The sequence below is a fragment of the Macaca fascicularis genome, chromosome 8 (genome assembly GCF_037993035.2).
Source record: "Macaca fascicularis isolate 582-1 chromosome 8, T2T-MFA8v1.1".
In the NCBI taxonomy this organism is placed as follows: domain Eukaryota; kingdom Metazoa; phylum Chordata; class Mammalia; order Primates; family Cercopithecidae; genus Macaca; species Macaca fascicularis.
In genome coordinates, this window is record NC_088382.1 from 57,712,675 (window position 1) to 57,731,792 (window position 19,118).

Sequence of the window (19,118 nt, forward strand, 5' to 3'; positions counted from 1 at the left end):
GAGACCAGCCTAGGCAACATGGCTTAACACTGTCTCTACAAAAAACACAAAAACTAGCTAGGTGTGATGGCAAACACCTGCAGCCCCAGCTACTTGGGAGGCTGAGGTGGGAAGATCACCTGGCCCAGCAGGTTGAGGCTGCAGTAAGCTGAGATCATGCCACTGCACTGCAGCCTGGGTGACCCTGTTTTGAGAGAGAGAAAAACACACACACACACACACACACACACACACAAATCCTAACTAGGAGGAAGCCATTTCTCTGAGAAACTTACCAATGAAACCAATTACTAAGACTAACCAATTAGTAAGACTTAATACTTTTAATCACAATAACTTGATTTACATCTCTCCTGGGGGTTATTTACCACATAACAAGTTCTTACAATAAAATTAGAATACAGGACATTTATAGAAAATTGCAGAGGATTTTAAAAACCTGGACTGCTCATTGAAGAGTTTCACAGGTCACAGACCCTGAATTTCAACACCTACACTTGAATAGCCACTGACAAAATGTACAAAACTGAACTTATAGTCATCTTCCCAAATTCTTCACCTCTGATATAGTTTGAATATGTGTCCCCACCTAAACCTCATGTTGAAATGTAATCCTCAATGTCAGAGGTGGGGCCTGGTGAGAGGTGTTTGGATCAATGGGGGCAGATCCCTCATGAATGAAGTGGGCCATTCCCTTGGTGATGAGTGATCCTAGCACTTTGGGAGGCCCAGGCATGATGGCTTGAGCTCAGGAGTTCCCAACCAGCCTGGGCAACACAGTGACCCCTCGTCTCTCCAAAAATCTTTAAAAATTAGCCAGGCATGTTGGTGCATGCCTGAAGTCCCACCTACTCAGGTGGCTGAGGTGGGAGGATCGCTGGAGCCTGGGAGGACTGCTGGAGCCTGGGAGAAATGATCATGCCACTGCACTCCAGCCTGGGTGACAGAATGAGAACCTGCCTCTAAATAAATAAAAGTATATGGCACCCCCTCCCCAACTGTCTCTCTCTTGCTACTGCTTTTCACCATATGAAGTGCCTGCTCCTGCTTTGCCTTCTACCAATGAGTAAAAGCTCCCCAAGGCCTCCCCTGAAGCCAAGCAGAAGCCAGCACCATACTTCCTGTGTAGCCTGTGGAACTGTGAACCAATTAAACCTCTTTTCTTTATGAATTACCCAGTGTCAGGTATTTCCCTATAGAAATGCATGAACAGCCTAATACAACTTCGTTATAATTTTTTGTTTTAACTAACTGAAAGAAAATAACCTATTCAAATAGAAACTGTGTAAGAGCAGACAGAAAAACAATATACAGTTTCATAGTATGGTAGGCCCTCACTTAAGTGAACAACCTATAAGGAAACCAATTTTCTTCCTCATCAACATTGTAACCAACAAGGATCTGCTGTACCTTATTTTGCTTAAAGTTACAGTTCAGCAGAAAACAAAAGTGTTGTAGTAAATGTCATATTTTGCCAGAGATCAATCTTACCTCATCATACTGCTTAGCAGCTTCAGAATAATCACTTCTGGCTTCTGCTAACAATGCATTCTGAGTGATTTGCTTTGTTCCTATCTCACTGCTAAAAATCCCACGGAGGACGTCGTATTCTCCAATTGATCTATACAGTCTACAAAACAAATCAAAAAGGCCAAATCAATGAACACCCCAGTATTTTAAAAGTATTTATTCTAATGAAATGATAGTAAATCAAGTTGCCACACATTACATTAACAAGAGACATAAAATGTTACTTTAATTTTGCTAAAAATATAAAATTTAAGAAACTATGAAGTTACCCCTAGATTTTATAACTTTAATCATACATAGGGCAGAATTTATTCAGATGTGCATTTAAAGTGGAATCTGGGACAGGCGTGGTGGCTCATGCCTGTAATCCCAGCACTCTGGGAAGCCGAGGTGGGTGGATCACCTGAGGTCAGAAGTTCAGACCAGCCTGGCCAACATGGTGAAACCCCGTCTCTACTAAAAATACAAAAAGTTAGCTGGGCGTGGTGGTGCGTGCCTGTAGTCCCAGCTACTTGGGAGGCTGAGGCAGAGAACTGCTTGAACCCAGGAGGTGGAGGTTGCAGTGAACCGAGAATGCCCCACTGCACTCCAGTCTGGATAACAGAGCAAGACTCCGCCTCAAAACAAAACAAAAGTAGAATCTGAAAATATCAAAGGTTCACAGTATACAAGATGTGTCATTACATAAGGTTCTTCAGTATTAATCCATGAAAATATCTGCAGGTGACCCATTTGGAATCCTTGTCTAGCCCCCAAAAACCCGGAAGCAAAGAAAAAATAATCCTGACTACTGATGCCATGTTTAATCCATGGTTCTACGGACCATCTCAATTTGTTGGAGTATTCATTCATTTCTTCACTTTAACAAAATTCTGGCTTGACCCTTTCAATCAAGTTTCCCAGTCCATGATATTCTCAAAGTGTTTATTAGGTTTGTTCCCTTCCTCCAGGAAATTTCTTTCCATCTTGCAGTCTCAACCCAAATGTTATTTCTTCCTAAACCAGCCAGCCAAGGACTGCTCCCTCCTTAGTTCTCCTGCTGTTCAGTTTCCTTCTGGTACTAAGTCTCTTGCATTTACATCAAAAGAGCCCTACGGGCTCTCTCCTAGAGCTTATGAATTCTGAATTCAATAAAATCTAGTAGATGTGGCTCTCTTACTGCCCTGATTACAGAATGTTAGGGGTAATAAATCAGCAGTAAAGGTGGGTGGATAGGTAGGTGGTGGAGCAGTAGCTCATGGCCCCAGAGTCAAAGGAAGAGGGAGAGCTACATACGTACCCCTATACTGGTTCCCAGGTCCCTGGATTATGTTCACTGTAACATGGTTAAAACAATGGTCATTACATATAAAAAAAAGGCTAAGGCTGGGTGTGGTGGCTCACGGCTGTAATCCTAGCACTCCGGGAGGCCGGGGCGGGCGGATCATGAGGTCAAGAGATCAAGACCATCCTGGCTAACACAGTGATACCCCATCTCTACTAAAAATACAAAAATTAGCCAGGCGTGGTGGCACGTGCCTGTAACCCCAGCTACTTGGTAGGCTGAGGCAGGAGAATCGCTTGAACCCAGGAGCCGGAGGTTGCAGTGAGCCAAGATCGCGCCACTGCACTCCAACCTGGGCGACAGAGTGAGACTCCTGTCTCAAAAACAAAACAAAACAAAAAACACTAAACTTGTTCACAATGCTCAGAAACGAATGCAAAAATATCACAAAAGTATGAGAATGTACTTAACACAGTTAGAAAAAAATGTTTAAGTTTAGGCCCTTAAAAGTTGTTTGCTCCGCTTACTTAGTAAATACACATTATATATGTTTACCACTCCTGGAAATAGTAAACATACAAGGTGCCACTTCCTGTTCACTTACACATCTGAAGCAATAGGAGAAAACGGTTCCAAGGTAAAATCAGCATAGCCCAGAGGCACTCTCTGAATGGCCCTGGCATTTTATCTTGTCTAAGTGCTCACCACCTTCTACTTCAATTCTGATTTATTATGTGTAAAGTACATATATTTCCTACTAGATTGCCAGTTTTGTGAGTCTGTGATCAATGTCTAACCCAATTTCACGTCTCTTTAGTGCCTGGCACAGCACCTCGTACACTCAGCGCTCAATCAAGACAGACATGAATTAACTACAAAACAGCAGGAAGCACAAGGATCCCCTCCCTTACTTTTACTATCTTTTCTCTTAGAACCTAAAGCTCTAAAAATCTGCACTACAAAATGAAGTTCAAGTTAAATTTCAATCTTAACCTAACAACCTCCTCAGAATGAGACTTTCATATGATGAGATCACAGGTAAGGGAAGAATCAGACATAATGGAAAATGGTATAACTAGAAAATGGAATCTGTTTATCCCAAATTAACTGATTTAAACTCTTTCTAAAACCTTAAGTCCTGCTGAAAATACTAAATCATCCACTATTCAGTGTAGTGAAGCAGGAAATAACATAAAATATTAGGAACTATGATTCACAGCTACACTTTACAGGAAACTCAACTTGGTGAATAACACTGAGTCCAAAAAATCGTATACTGAAAGAAATCAGCAGGTTTCAATAACATTCTCTTTCCATGAGCAAGACACTGCTTGATGTGGCAACTGTTCTTGACTTTGAGAATGGTACTCAGCCTGAAAGACTTTTTTTTCTTTTAAATTTCACATTACTGTTACTATCAACTTTATTAGTTCATTTTCTGCCAAGTGAAGCCAAGTGTTTTCCATATTGCTTTGGTCAAATCCAGTGTGCTCCCAAGAGTACTCGACCTCACACTTACTTAGCAAGCTCCACCCATCTGAGGACATCAGGAGGGAGGCGGGCCTTCCCGCGGACTCGCTTGGCAGGCAGCTCAGCAGGCAGCAGGCGGAGCAGAGCCTCCTCCAGTAGGCGGATGCCCACGGGCTGCTGTAGGCTAGCCAGGCAACCAGCGCTAACAGCTGCTGGGTCAAGGCTCAGCAGGGCTGCGTGCTGGCAGCTGATGTCCTGTGAAACCACACATACAACCAGCTGTTTAGCTTGTGGTACTTGGACCATGTTTTCACAAGGAGTAACATACTTTACTAAACATAAAAGGTACCAATGTTTAAGTAGTGGTATCACCAGAAGTTTCTCTGTGTAATGCTATTAACAAATTTTCCCACAATATTCAATTTGCTCAAAGGAGGAAATGACCTTTTAATTTTACACTTCCAATCCAGGGATCGATTTAAAGCAAGAAAAGCACTATCAAAATATGAAGATAACATATACACACACACATAAATTAGAAACCAATATAAAACAGAGCTAATGTGTAAAAAGAAATTTATACTGACAGTTTCACGTTCCATCAAAAAGAATAAAACAGAAAAACTAAGTATTTCATTTCAGAAAAATATTACCCAATTCGTTTGTAAACCGATACTACCGATACACAATATTGAAGAATATAAATTAGTAATTATTCAGAAAAGGTCACTAGATACAAAAATACTAAAATGAATCAAAAAGATGTTCTACTAGGGAATTTTATACAACCCATACTTTGAATGGCACAGAAAACATTTCTTACATGAAAAATAATCTTCTGACAAATATATTTAAGTAGTAACTGAATATTAAATTAGATTTTCTGCTCATGCTGTGTTGCCCTGGAAAGGACTTCTCTGACCACTGCATCTAGGCACACACACCCTACCCATCAAGAGGCACCTGCTTACCTGCTTCATTACTATCTTACACTGCTTTAATACTTCCCCATTACTCAAGTACTACGACACTTAATACAACCTAACATCCCGTTCTACATTTCCCTGTGGGTTGCCTATTACGCATCTATTAATGGGAATGTAAGGTCAAGAGGAAAGGAATTTTTGCCTCTTCATTGATGTGGCCCAACCACCTAGAACAAAGCCAGGCAGGTACTCAGTCAACACCTTTTGACAGCAGTCAAGAGGCAGGAAAGAATTTGGTGAAAGACTACATAAGGAAAAACAACTAAATAAATGAAGGGTTTCATCAAAAACACTGAGGGGACTGGCTTACTACAAAATAAAACATAACATGTTTGATTTCTGGTTATTCTGTCACATATCGGTTTTTCTGGGGGGGGGGGGGAATAAATTACATCTACTCATTTGGGAGGAGGTAACCCAAACAGTACATCTACTCTGTTAAACACCAGGTTATCAAAAGTTTCAACATGGGAAACAGTGTGATGACGGAATGGCCATGTGAAGCCACAGCAAACAATATTTGGTGAAGTGTGTGCAGACTTTACCTGAATACAAGAGACAAAAGGTGGAAAGAAAGAGAAGGTGGTATTAAGAAAACGATTGAAGTCTTGGAGCAACTTTTGAGTGATGTTGTTTTTTTCAGACAGCGTCTTAAATTTATCCATCTCTTTCAAAATTCCGGAAAACAAGCTGCTAAAGAGCTGTTTTGCAATTATTGGGTCTCTCTGTAAAAAATTCAAAACAAAGACAAATTAGGATCTGAAGCAAAAATGCTATATAAATCACCAATACTATCAGAGCTTAGAAAATACAGACTGTTGCAAACACATCTATTATACCTCTCAATTCTATTTAGAAAGATTTAACAGGCATTGACAAAGGCAGCATTTGGAATTTAACCAAATATATCTGTTTGATGTATGTTATGGAAACATGGACTTTTGGCCCAGAGAAATGAATTTAAAAGCTGGCTTAATCAATATATAATGATATAGTTTCTCTCCTGAGTTGAGTCTGGGTCTCCAAACTTTAAATGGGGGCTACCAGAACACGTCACAGTGTGCTGCGGGGAAGATTAGCCCAGATGATGCACAGCCAGTGCTTAGTGCAGCACCTCATAAAATCTCAGAGAAAGATTAAATGTTTAGGTATTTTCCTCCTATCAGCACCATGGTAAAGCTTAAAATAACTGATCAGCTTAAATGAAATGCCAGTGTTAATTTTCAAGGTCCCACCACCTGACCACTTTAAACTATTGAAACCATCAGATGCTTCTTCTGAGCATCAGCTCCCTCAAACAGCACACTACCTAATCATTTATAGCCCTAACCCTCACACACTTCATGGCCACAGGATACTCCCTTTATTTATTTATTCATGCTGTGACATTAGTACCAAAAACAGTTCCTGGCATATAGTGTCTATCTTTGCTAAATGGAGGCATGTAAGCATGATAAATAAAGTTTAAAAATTACTTTGTGTAATCTTCTAGGGATCTTCCCTGTTAATAAGTTTTCTATCATATTATAATTGACAAGTCAATTCTGTTAATATCTTTTTGTTAATTTTGCTACATGTTTGCCTCTACATGTAGAGGCAGAGACTTGTGCTGCTTTTTTGGATCATGTTCTTTTTTCATGTCTAAGACCTATTTTAATTATGTTTACAACATAATGGTAATCCATTTTTGATGTTTTATGAACAAATTACATTATTAAATGAATGTTCTTAAATCAAGCGTGATTTCTGCATATTGTTGAAAAGAACATTAAAAGCAATGGTTTACACTTAGTTACCATAGCCAAAAAATAAATAGTTGAAATGTTTACTGTACAATTCTACTGATTTAAGATTATACTTAATATTAAAAAAAATCTAATTATCGAACGCAAAAAATTACTTTGATAAAAGCTATGTATGACTAAAACATACAAATTCCTTATTGTATATTTTAAGTAATATATTTATCTTGTTATAAGAGTTCTAGTGAGTAGTAAAATTTTAGAAAATATGGCTAAATCAAAAAAAGCACAATCCCATTTACAACAGCCACAGAAAGAATAAAATACCTAGGAATACACTTAACCAAGAAGGTGAAAGATCTTTACAAGGAGAACTAAAAACACCACTGAAAGAAATCACAAAATGACACAAATAAAGGGAAACACATTCCATATTCATGGATTAGAAGCATCAATATTGTTAAAATGGCCATTCTGCTCAAGGCAATCTATGGAATCAATGCTAATTCTATCATCCTACCATCAGTTATCACAGAACTAGAAAAACTATTCTAAAATTCATGGAACCAAAAAAGAGCCCGTATAGCCAAAGCAATCCTAAGCAAAAAGAATAAAACTAGAAGCACTGCACTACCCAACTTCAAACAATACTATAAGGCTGCAGTAACCACAAAAGCATGGTACTGGTACAAAAACAGACACACAGACCAACGGAACAGAATAGAGCACCCAGAAAATGTGGTTTAGGAAAAAAGAAAATAAGTATCACCCACAATTATACTATAAAGAGGTTAAATCACTGGCACGTGTCTTTTACTGGTGTGTACACTTTTAGACCTGTTTGGTAACCTGCTGTTTTTATGTAACACGTGGACGGGTTTCCATGTCTACAATCCACTGATTCCTGAGTACAAATTCCTTCATTTATGCTCCCTTTCTTCAGACAAATGCAGTGGTAATCCTGATAAATAACGATAAATAATGTCTTCAGCACTGATGATCTCAGAGTCTCAGCATGTGTAAAGAAATCATGGAACTAGGAAATGGCAGAGTCAGGACTTGGAGCAAGGTCTTTACACCAAGCCCACTGTTGAGGACAAACCAACACCTCATCTATGTTGCAGGACAGCCTCAGCCATGTTTCCTCACATAGGCAAACCCCTAAACTGGAAACAGATTTTATTTAACCTGTCAACAGAAAACGCAGCGGCAAGGACTGACCTGGGCCACGGCCTGTAATGGGGTGATGAGGCTGCTGTGCTTGATTTGAATGTCAGGAAGGTCTCCCAGCCGGTAGCTTCTGTACAGAACGACCTGGGCATCCTGCTTCATTTTTAACTCACTCTTGATTTCCTACAAGCACGAAAACCAAAGTAGAAGATGAACATTCTCATTGAAGGAAACCAGTCGTGCATGAGCTATGAGGCTGCCAAAATCCCCTGAACCACAAGGGCGAAGCAGTGGGAACTGATGCTCCCGGAGGCTTAGTCACTCTGCTTTACCGTCTAGGGCAGACGCTGCATCCAAAATAAAATCACTATACAACAAGCAGTGGAAAGGCTTTAAACATTCACTATAAAGTAATCAGAATATTTATAAAATCGGAAAATTTGATTTAGAAGTATTTAAAAACAGGCGGAGGGCTGCATCTCTGGAAAGTCTCGATGAGAACGAAGCTGGCAGCCGGTGCGCACTTCCACCTCAAGGTCCTGCCCTCCGGCTACTTCTGCTCCCAGGCAGCTGCAGAGCCCAAGGTTCCCTCCGAGGGGGCAAAATAGTGCCCCGGGGGCGCAGTCCGGGAGGCCTCAGGCTCCACAAACATCACTGGGCGGCAGGGCTTGGGGAGGGGGCCGGCACAGTGCCCCACTTCGAGGGCTTCACACCCAGATGTGGATGGAGGCGCTCCGGTGGAGGCAGCGGCTGGCGCTGAACTTGAGCACCGTCAGGGATCTGTCCTACCCGCTTCTTATAAATGCATCTTAATGACCCATATCTAGGCGGAATGGACGCTGCGGCTACAGAGTCTCCACGCCACGGGAACGCCCGCCTGGCCACCTGTCGTCGGGGCCCCGTGAGTCCCAGCCCCCAGCTGCCCTCCCGCCGCATTGGTCCCTGAAGCGAGGGCCAGTGAAGTCCTGCCAGGGCGCGGGCCTTGAGGTGGGCCCAGGATCAGCCTGCTGATCCCAGGTCGGCCACGCTTCCACCCGCGGAGAGAACGGGGTGCATTCCTGGACCCCCACCAGGGCACCGCGGGGGCTGCATCCCCGTGGGGGAGCCCCAGGAGGCTGGCTTGGAGCAGCCCCGCCACCTGGTTTGCAGGTGACACTGGAGCCAGTGTCTGGCAGGAAGCTTGTTCACTTCGTCTGTATCCTGTGACAGAAATTGCATCATTCTGATCAAATTCTTGACAAAATACAACCTTCTCTCGTTTTTGCTCAGCAACGCCTTTTCTGGCATACATCAAACTGAGCTTCTCTTGGTCCCTCATAAACCGTCTGCGCAGTCGCAGTAGGTCCACTCGGCCAGCCGCACCTGGAGAGGGAAAGCAGGCCCAGTTACTCCCCGCCGCCCAGACACTTGGCTCTGCTGGTTCATTTTCACCTCGGGTTTCCTCAAAGACAAAACCTAGAAGTGCCACAGAGGCAGCGATGGGAGCAGGAGTGCAGGGGCCACAGCTGCAACTGGAACTGCTCAGCAGTGGATTCAGCAGGCATGATAAGGGGCCAGGCCCCTCCAGAAGGAGGCCCAGGGAGGGCACGCAGCCACCTTCTGAATCTCGGCCCAACTTGTCTGGGAGTGCTTTGCCTCTGGCTAACTGAACAAGAGAGGAGCTGCCTCGGAGGCTTCAACACCCGGTGCAGACCAGCCTCCCTGCGGACTGTGGCAACCAGGGACAGGTGACTGCAGCGCTCCTAAACTCATATGATTCCAAATGCCTGTTTAGTGCCTGGCAGATACCAGCCTTAACCTCCAAATCACGACAGGTTCTAAGGAAGGCTTCAAATATGAACGACAGAAACCAAAGTAAGCAACAAGGAAAGAGCAACTGTTAAAAGCAGATCATGCAGGAAGAAATTTCAAAACATGATCATTTATCAGAAAGACAAGAGTAGGAACTGAAGAAATGTTCAGAGCATGAAAAAAAGCTCATGGAAACTAAAACATGTCATAACTTAAAAGCACAGGTGGTTGAAGGGATTTCCCAGAAAAGAGGCAAAGGGAAAAACATGACACCTCAGAAGGACACTCACGCAGGTGTGATATTTAAGCACTAGGACTCCAAAGAGAAAACAGCAAACTGAAGTGAAGAACTCAACAAAATCACCCGTGATGACGCTCCAGAATTGGAAGGTGAGAGTCAGCGGCCTGGAAGCTCCCACCATATGCCCAGAGAAACAGACTGAAACAGACCTACACCCAAGGACACTTGTGTGCAATGTCAGAACGCTGGTTTAAAAGAGAAGATCCCGAGAGCGTCCACAGAGAAAAGACCCACGTTCTCACAAAGGATCCCCAAGGAGGATGGCGCCCGCAGCCCTGCAACGCAGGGAGTCCAGGGGCCCCACGTATGGAGGTCCACAGCAGCACTCCCGCCAGGCCACGAAACCATGAGCTCCCAGAGAAAGCTCCCTGCTGCTGACCCCCATTGTCAGTGCTCAGGTGGCTCCACCTGAATGACCACCACCAGCACTCCAACTCACAGCAGGTGCCAAAAGTTGGGCCACACTGACCTCTCCCGGTTCCATTTAGAGAACTGTGTGTGGGCCACAGGTTTGTGACTGAAAAGTATGACAGAGAGTGGTGGAGTAAAGCAAGTTATGTTGCCTGTGTTTCAGTTCCTACGATTAGATAAGAAGGCAGTGAGCTTTGCTTCTAAGTTCTTCTAAGTTTACTTCCACAGAGCTGAGCTTCCCTGCTGGCACTCCCCCAGGGTTCTGTCATGGGCCCTTTCCTCTCTGCACATGTCCTTCCTCTGGGCCCTTGTTCCCTCCCAGAGCCACACTTCTCACAAAGAGCTGCTTCCAGCCTTTCAGCATCCGTCTAGCTCTGGTCATCAGTTAGCCAAGACCAGGTCCTGGTGCCTTTGGCCCCTGCCTCCCAGTCCCCATCACTCCACTTCTGCCCCACACAAACCTCAGGGAAGGGCATTCAGTCCCCGAACCTTCCTCTGCTTGGTGCGTTACAAGGCTGCTTCCTAAAGCTGAAGTTCGACACACACCCCCACACCCACAAGCAGCACCCTTTGCCGTTACTCTAGCATGCCCCGAAGCATCCCTTCACCTGGACCACGGAATTGATCTGAGCCTGCCCACCCCAACACTTCTCCATCCCTGTCCTTTCCATCCTCTCCCTTCCCATACCCCCAGCTCCAAGGCTTCTCTCAAATGCTCTTCCTCCACCCAATCTCTTAGGACGCTCTCCCCATTCTCCACCTGCATTAAGCCTGCTCGCCCTAGACCGTGCTTGCTAATTCCACCTCATCTTACAATCTTACATCTTACAATCACCCCTTTATAAAGCCTCACCCACTCCTAATGCTCCAGAAAGTCACTCAACAATGGATCAAGTATAACTTACTGAAGGATTCTTCTGGAACTCCCAGAAAACAATGTCTTCAGCATGGTAAGTGCCTAGGCAACATTAACTGAATTTTAAGGGGCTTGATTACGAATTACAAGGAAACATGGATATAGTCAGAAATGTCCCCAGACCTGAGCTCTGCAGTAATTAGTGGGGAAGCTATTTTAAGCACTCTCAGCAACCCAGCTTACCTTTCACTTTGTTATCCACCTCATCCCCTGGAAGGCCCAGCCTTTTTTTCCCAAAATCAGGCCCCACTGACTTCAAGGGTGCTCTCTGTAACCTTTCACTCCTCTTGTGGGCAAACAGCAAAGAGTCAGATGACGGACTGGAGTGGTCGACCAGCGGGTCAGTGCTGCTCCCGGTCAGCCAATCAAATGAGCTTCTTCCATCTGCAACATGTGATCAGAGAGGTCAGGCACTCAGCACCACCCAGCTCTGTAAACGGGGCAGGACCACCTGCCAAGACACACCTGGTAGCACCCTAGGCCTCCGTGCTCACCTCCAACCCTGGGCAGAGGCTCTGTCAGATCCCAGGGTATGCCCCAAGGAAAACTGGGTGCATGGGCCTCAGTGCCCCTGGGCCACAACGTCCCCATTTGTAAAGTAAGAAACATGCCACTTGCTCCCACCACAGGAATAACACTTTGTTATCTACTGAAAGGTGCTAAGAGCCCCTGACTTGTAATATTAGTGTCACAGAATTCCCATTGTGATTATTCAAATTAGTCCCACTTCCAGAACCAACAAAATGTGAAAAAAATTACATAAAGGAAAAACGTTAAAGAGTTTATGTAAAAGGATCAAGATATTTTACTCTACAATTTGTACTTTGCTCATCAAAGGAAGCAGTTAAACCATCTGAGAAAGAACAGTTTAATAACTGTAAATCTAGTAAATGAATTTGGTTTACCCCTACTCTGCTTTGGAGATAAGATGTCTTAAATTTGCTGCACTAGGTTTTTCTGTACCAAACCAAAACCAAAACATACATATACTGAAACTTTCCTTGATTTTTCCGGTCAGAAATAATCCATTTCTTTTTTAGAAAAATTGTAGGCCGGGCACGGTGGCTCACGCCTGTAATCCCAGCACTTTGGGAGGCCGAGGCGGGCAGATCACAAGGTCAGGAGATCGAGACCACGGTGAAACCCTGTCTCTACTAAAAATACAAAAAATTAGCCGGGCGCGGTGGCAGGCGCCTGTAGTCCCAGCTACTCAGGAGGCTGAGGCAGGAGAATGGCGTAAACCCAGGAGGCGGAGCTTGCAGTGAGCCGAGATCGCGCCACTGCACTCCAGCCTGGGCGACAGAGCGAGACTCCGTCTCAAAAAAAAAAAAAAAAAAAAGAAAAAGAAAAATTGTAGCAAAACAGGCTGGGTGCGGTGGCTCACGTCTGTAATCTCAGCACTTTGGGAAGCTGAGAAGGGTGGATCACAAGGTCAGGAGATTGAGAACATCCTGGCCAACGTGGTGAAATCCCACCTCTACTAAAATACAAAAATTTAGCCAAGCGAGGTGGCACGCGCGTGTAGTCCCAGCTACTCAGGAGGCTGAGGCAGAGGAATCACTTGAACGAACCTAGGAGGCAGAGGTTGAAGTTAGCCGAGATCACTGCACTCCAGCTCCAGCCTGGCGACAGAGCAAGACTCTGTCTCAAAAAAATAAATAAAAATAAAGGAAAATATACATAAAATTTACCATTTCAATCATTTTTAGGTGCACAGTTCAATGGCATTAAGGACATTTACACTGTTGTACAATCATCACCATCTTCCACGTCCACAGTTGTGTTTTTTTTTTGAGACATGGCCTTGCTCTTTTGCCCAAGGTGCATGTGGCATGATCACAGCTCACTACAGCCTTGAACTTCTGGGCTCAAGCCATTCTCCCGCCTCAGCTTCCCCAGTGGCTGGGACTAATTACAGGCGTGCGCCACCATGCCCAGCTAATTTTTAAAATTGTTTTGTAGAGATGGGGTCTTTCCATGTTGCCCAGGCTGGTGCAGAACCCCTGGGCTCAACTGATCCTCCTGCCCCAGCTGGAATAACAGGAATGAGTCACTGCACCCTGCCTCCACAGCACTTTTCCTCTTGCAAAACTGAAATTCTGTACCCATTAAACTATAAATCCCCATTCTTCCTCCCCAGACCCTGGCACCTAACACTCTACTTTCTGTTTCCATGAGTTTGACTGTCATAGGAACCCACTCTTTTGACTGACATCTTCCTTGGGTTCTCAATGCTTTTTGTTATCATCCCTTACTTCTCTCGCAAAAGCCCAACACTGTTGTGACAGAAGCTGCCCACTGAGGTCAGAGTGCTGTATACATGGCCGGCGGGGTGGGTCACTGTTACCTGCAGTCTGTGTCAGTGTGAAGTCATGCTGCTGCTGGGTGGCCCTTATCTGCCCTGCCATTGGCCAGCGAGCTGAGAGGGACCCTTCCTGGGTACGGGTCTGGAGAGTGCCCTGGGAGGCCTGGGTCTCCACAAACATTGGAGTGAGAACAGTACTTCGGAAACGCCAATCAGAATCAATGGTATATTCCTGTATATAAGAAAGTTTCAAATGAAATAAGGCTCCTTTTTAAGGAACGCTGATATATTTCTATTTAAAATCTAATGGTACCATCAGCATATTTCCACCATAACTTCATATGCAGCTGAAGAATCTTCTCTAATTTAAAAGTTTTAACTAAGTGATTTGCCAACTAGAAAAACTAGCTAACTATTGAGGGAGAAAACCCAACTTTCTTAATGTTTGCATAAAAAGGCTTGATATCATGCTCAGCACCGCAACCCAAATTCAACGAGTCAAGTGACCCAACTTGTCCACATACACACATGCCACTGGGACAGATCCTGAGCTTGTGAGTGGGACCAGAGGGGCCCTACCCCAGGAGCTCTCTGCAACCTGCCCATCATCCCCACTGTTAAGGCTGCTGCGAGAGAGCACAAGCTCAGCATCCACTGTGGGCTGGGAGGAATAAGGGGAGGGAAAGCAATGGCGATCCTGACAAGGGAAATCTAGTGACGGCCAAGAGGGTGAGGCCTGTGGACCTCCAGGTGGCTGAAGCAGAGGCACGAGCCTTCCCTTTCCTTTTCAGAAAGGAATATGTGAGTATTCCAAGAAAGCAAAGAGCCAGTTAAAGCTATTAAAAATGTTCATGAACAAGAAAAGCTTATAATATTCACTACTATGAGAGAGAAGACCACATTACCTGAAATTCACATTCTGACAGAGGATGTTCGAACATGGGATTTGGATAATCTGGGCTCAGGCTGGTCATTTCAAGCAGAAAATTTGTTGCTAAACTTAAAAAGTGCACTTCTATCTTAGGAGAATATAAGGAATTTAGTGCCAGCAACCGGTCCAAAGTATTTGAAGGTAACCTAGTTTCATGGCTCCAGAAATTTCGAATAATTAATCTGAAAAGCAGAGAGAAAAAAGTAGATTGCTTAGACAATGGCAAATGGGAAAGAATGTGCTGTACAGGGTGTCCTGTGGAGAAGGCACAGCTCTTCACCCACATGAAGCTTAACAGAGAGGGAAACCACATTCAAATATATCAAAAATACAGTCTGAGTTATGAAACATATCCACTAAAGGAGGGGAATATTACAAAAAATGTAGCATATTTTTTATGCTACAGAGGGGAGGGGAGAAACTGGGTGATTTTATTCTCTTATCTCTATTCTCTGGGAAGTTTTCAATGATGAGTACATGATATTAACTATTTGAAACAAAAAAAAATTTAGGAAATTACACAAAATCCTTCACTGCCTTGCCAAAACAATTCATTATAAAAATTACTGCCATAAAATACTCAAAACATATATTAATTAAATACCAAATTAGGGGTTGGGCACAGTGGCTCAGGCCTGTAATTCCAGCACTTTGGGAGGCCGAGGTGTGTGGATTACCTGACTTCAGGAGTTCAAGACCAGCCTCGCCAACATGGTGAAATCCTGCCTCTACTAAAAATACAAAAATTAGCTGGGTGTGGTGGCGTGCACCTGTAGTCCCAGCTACTCGGGAGGCTGAGGCAGGAGAATTGCTTGAACCTAGGAGGCGGAGGTTGTAATGAGCTGAAATCGTGCTACTGCACTCCAGCCTAGGTGACAGAGTGAGACTCCATCTCAAAAAAATAAATACATACATACATACATAGCAAACTAGGTCCTATAATTTATGAATGCATATGAAATCCAAATACAATTTTAAGAAGCTCAATGAATTTAAAATTATAGCAGAATGGAAAAATAATATACAGAAACATACAAAAAGTGTATGGCTTCTTATATTGAGGCTGGGAGCAGTGCTCACACTTAAAATTCCAGCACTTAGGTAAACCAAGTCAGGAGGATTGAGGCCAGGCACTGAAGCCTAGCTTGGGTAATATAGCAAGACCCTATATTTACAAAAAGTAAAAAATTAGCCGAGCCTGTTGGCATATGCCTGTAGTCCCAGCTACTCAGGAGGCTGAGGGAGGAGGATCACCTGAACCCAGAAGTCCGAGGCTACAGTGAGCTACAGTTACACTACTGCACTCCAGCCTGGGTGCCAGAGCAAGACCTTATCTCTAAAAAACATATTAATAATAATAATAAAAACTTTAACCCCCTTTTTGCATAGTCAGTATACTTATATAGTCAGAAACACATATAACTGACTTACTCACGGCAGGCATTTTAGAGGATAACAATCATCATTCACACTTTCATATGTAACTAATATTACTATTATTAACTAATATAATTAATATCTCATTTCTAAGGTTTCAAACACTTTATTTTCAACATTAATACTTACAGCATGATCTCAACTATGTGTGTTAAATGGGAAACAGAAGAATTGTCATTGTAGACTTTCTTTTCATTTTGAAACACTTTAACTCACTGCCCTAGCATTTGGTCCATATGACTTTTTCAAGAGTGTTATTTTTAAGTTGTCAGGATTTTAAAGCCTTACTCTTCATAATGTGCTTTAAAATACTCTTTTACTAAATATTGTGAAATGCAAAAAGCAGAGAAAATGCTAATACTGCAAATACATTTCTAAAACTCCTGAAAAATACTCTATGCTACCTTTGAAAGCAATACCCTTAACATTTAATTGTCCCAGCCCAGTTATTCAAGGAGAGCACGTACTGAAGTCCAGGGTTCTCATCGATCAATCCTTGAATCAGCACATCTTTTGCCAACTTAAATATTTCCTGGGAGTCATTATCTGTCTGACTTTCTGGATCTCTGCTTGAGAAAACAGCAAAACGTCACAACATTAATGCTCTCTTCTAGTCCTTTTGTTCAACTACAGTAACACCATCTAGAATTCAATTTAAAAAGACTGGTTTTCCCATTAGACTTTAGATCTCCAAATCACAGCTTGCCCCACTCATGGGTATGTGCACAAGCCTTGAGAACCCATCCTCGCTCCCAGCAGGAGCAGAGTGGAACAGGGGGATGGGCCCACAGGAGGCCCAGCGGTCCTGTGACGCTCAGCTGTGGCGGTGTAGTTGTGCCCAGTGATCCTGGCAGACTTCATCTCCTTAGTCTTTGCCAGATCTTAAAAGGACAACTATGAAAATAGGTTTTATAAGCACACCACCATACTTTTTCACTCTGATTATTTCACAAACATATGTGAAATGAGTTTTTAAAAGGATACAATCAGATATAGCAAAATAAATGTTAATCATATGGTAAAAAAAAAAAATTATTAATCATATGGTAAAAAAAAAATGTGTTATTATGTTCCAGATTGATAAGGGGACCCAAATGATTCCTAAAGTGTTAATGTTGCCCCGGAAAGAAGGCGAAACCCCGTCTCTACAAAAAATAAACAAAATTAGCCAGGTATGGTGGTGCACACCCATAGACCCAGCTACGCAGGAGGCTGAGATGGGAGGATCAACTGAGCCCAGGAGATTGAAGCTGCAGTGACCTGTGTTGGTGCCACTGTACTCCAGCCTCGTCGACAGAGTAAGACCCTATCTCAAAAAGAAAAACAACAACAACAACAACAACAAAAAAAACCACAAAATAAAATAGTCAATGTATAGCTTACCTGTAATTGTCATGAATCCACATGAGAATATTATACATTTGTTCCCTACATGTTGCAGAAGGATGGGAAACGAATTCCACAACAGGGTTCAGAAGTTCTCGGAGTTCTACTGGTTTTAATTTTGGCATCATCTTATAAATTATGTCCAAACATACTTTTTGTCTTTCATCATCTCTATGGGAGAGATTTTAAAAACACACAAATTTAACTATTTTTTATTACTGTACTTTCAAAGTATGACAGACAACTTTTTCTTCTTTGTTTCAAAATTTGTTATAATAGATAACACTACACTTATATAAAACTTGTATTCTTGAAATAATCATGGACTAGATTATTAAATGTAAGACAAATAACTTCAATGTGCTATCCTACACCGGATCCTGAAACAGAAAAAGGACATTAGAAGGAAACTGGAGAAATGGAATAAAGCCTAGTTTGGTAAACAGTAATGTTCTAATGTTACTTTCTTACTTTTGACACATGTACCAAGATTATGTAAGGGGAAAGTTGGGTAAAGGGTATATATGGAAATTATGTGTACTATCTTTCAACTTTTCTACAAATACAAAATTACTTCAAGATAAAAAGTCTATTTTTAGAAAAACCTAATAATGGCAAACAAAGTATTTTTTAAAAGGACTTCAAGTGCTGCCTGGCATGGTGTATAGTGAAGTGCAATCTGAGCTCTAAATGAGGCAAGTATTTATTTCCTTGTTTTGACTCCTTAATAGCACCCAGCTGAATGCTTCACACAGTAGATACTCAGTGAACGTAAGGATATTAGGACAGTGACACACATTCTTTGTTACTGACACAATGCACGTTTATTGTTGTATAAAAATACTTACATAGGAGGGGGACAAGATGGCTGAATAGACATAGCCAGGAGGGCCTCTCCCACCAAAACAGAGCAAAATAATGAGTAAACCAACATGCTTTGAAGAGATCTTTGGAAAGAAAGCACTGAACATCGATAGAGAGAGGCAATGCAGACACTGAGGCAGAAGAGGGAGGAAGCTGGGAAGCCTGCACAGTCTCCGGATGCCACGACCTACTCTTGGCCCTAATCAGGTCCTAAGGAAGGGGTGAGTGGAGTGACTATGGGGCAACCCACGCTCACCATGGAGCTCTGGAATACTAGCCACAAGAGATCCCACAACCCCCACAGACATTTGAATTGGCAGGGAACTGTCAGAGAGAAGGTACAGGCAGAGCACCAGCCTACGTGGAGCCTGGCAGGTCTCACTCAGCGTAGAGCAGCTCCAGCAAAATGCGACCCCAGGCGCCCATGCCCCCAGGTTCTCACCTTGCTCTGAGTCACTCTAGGCCCTGCTGAATGCTGGGGCGGAAAACAGCAGGGCTGTCCTTCCTGTGGGTCTGGGGAGAGCCTGATTCGCATGCCTATCTGTCAACTTCCCAGGCACTACCAACCCCAGCTGCTCCCACAAGAGCATAGACACAGCATAGCCTCCACTATC

General features: G+C 43.2%; 1 protein-coding gene across 4 annotated transcripts in view; it reads right to left on the minus strand.

Annotated features, from left to right (window-relative positions):
* The window catches only part of PRKDC (protein kinase, DNA-activated, catalytic subunit), a 189,532-nt gene that overhangs the window by 54,861 nt on the left and 115,553 nt on the right, over window positions 1-19,118 (minus strand). For 2 of the 4 annotated variants that reach the window (XM_005563282.4, XM_005563280.4), the window contains exons 55-64: window positions 17,638-17,811; window positions 16,722-16,820; window positions 14,792-14,999; window positions 13,929-14,118; window positions 11,765-11,965; window positions 9,412-9,524; window positions 8,214-8,345; window positions 5,796-5,975; window positions 4,314-4,519; window positions 1,492-1,630 (exon numbers count right to left, since the gene is read on the minus strand). In XM_005563282.4, coding sequence (XP_005563339.3) covers window positions 1,492-1,630; window positions 4,314-4,519; window positions 5,796-5,975; window positions 8,214-8,345; window positions 9,412-9,524; window positions 11,765-11,965; window positions 13,929-14,118; window positions 14,792-14,999; window positions 16,722-16,820; window positions 17,638-17,811 — 1,642 coding nt within the window. Of the gene's footprint in view, window positions 1-1,491; window positions 1,631-4,313; window positions 4,520-5,795; window positions 5,976-8,213; window positions 8,346-9,411; window positions 9,525-11,764; window positions 11,966-13,928; window positions 14,119-14,791; window positions 15,000-16,721; window positions 16,824-17,637; window positions 17,812-19,118 lie in introns of all 4 variants that reach the window. The other 2 variants (XM_005563281.4, XM_005563279.4) reach the window with 1 other exon arrangement.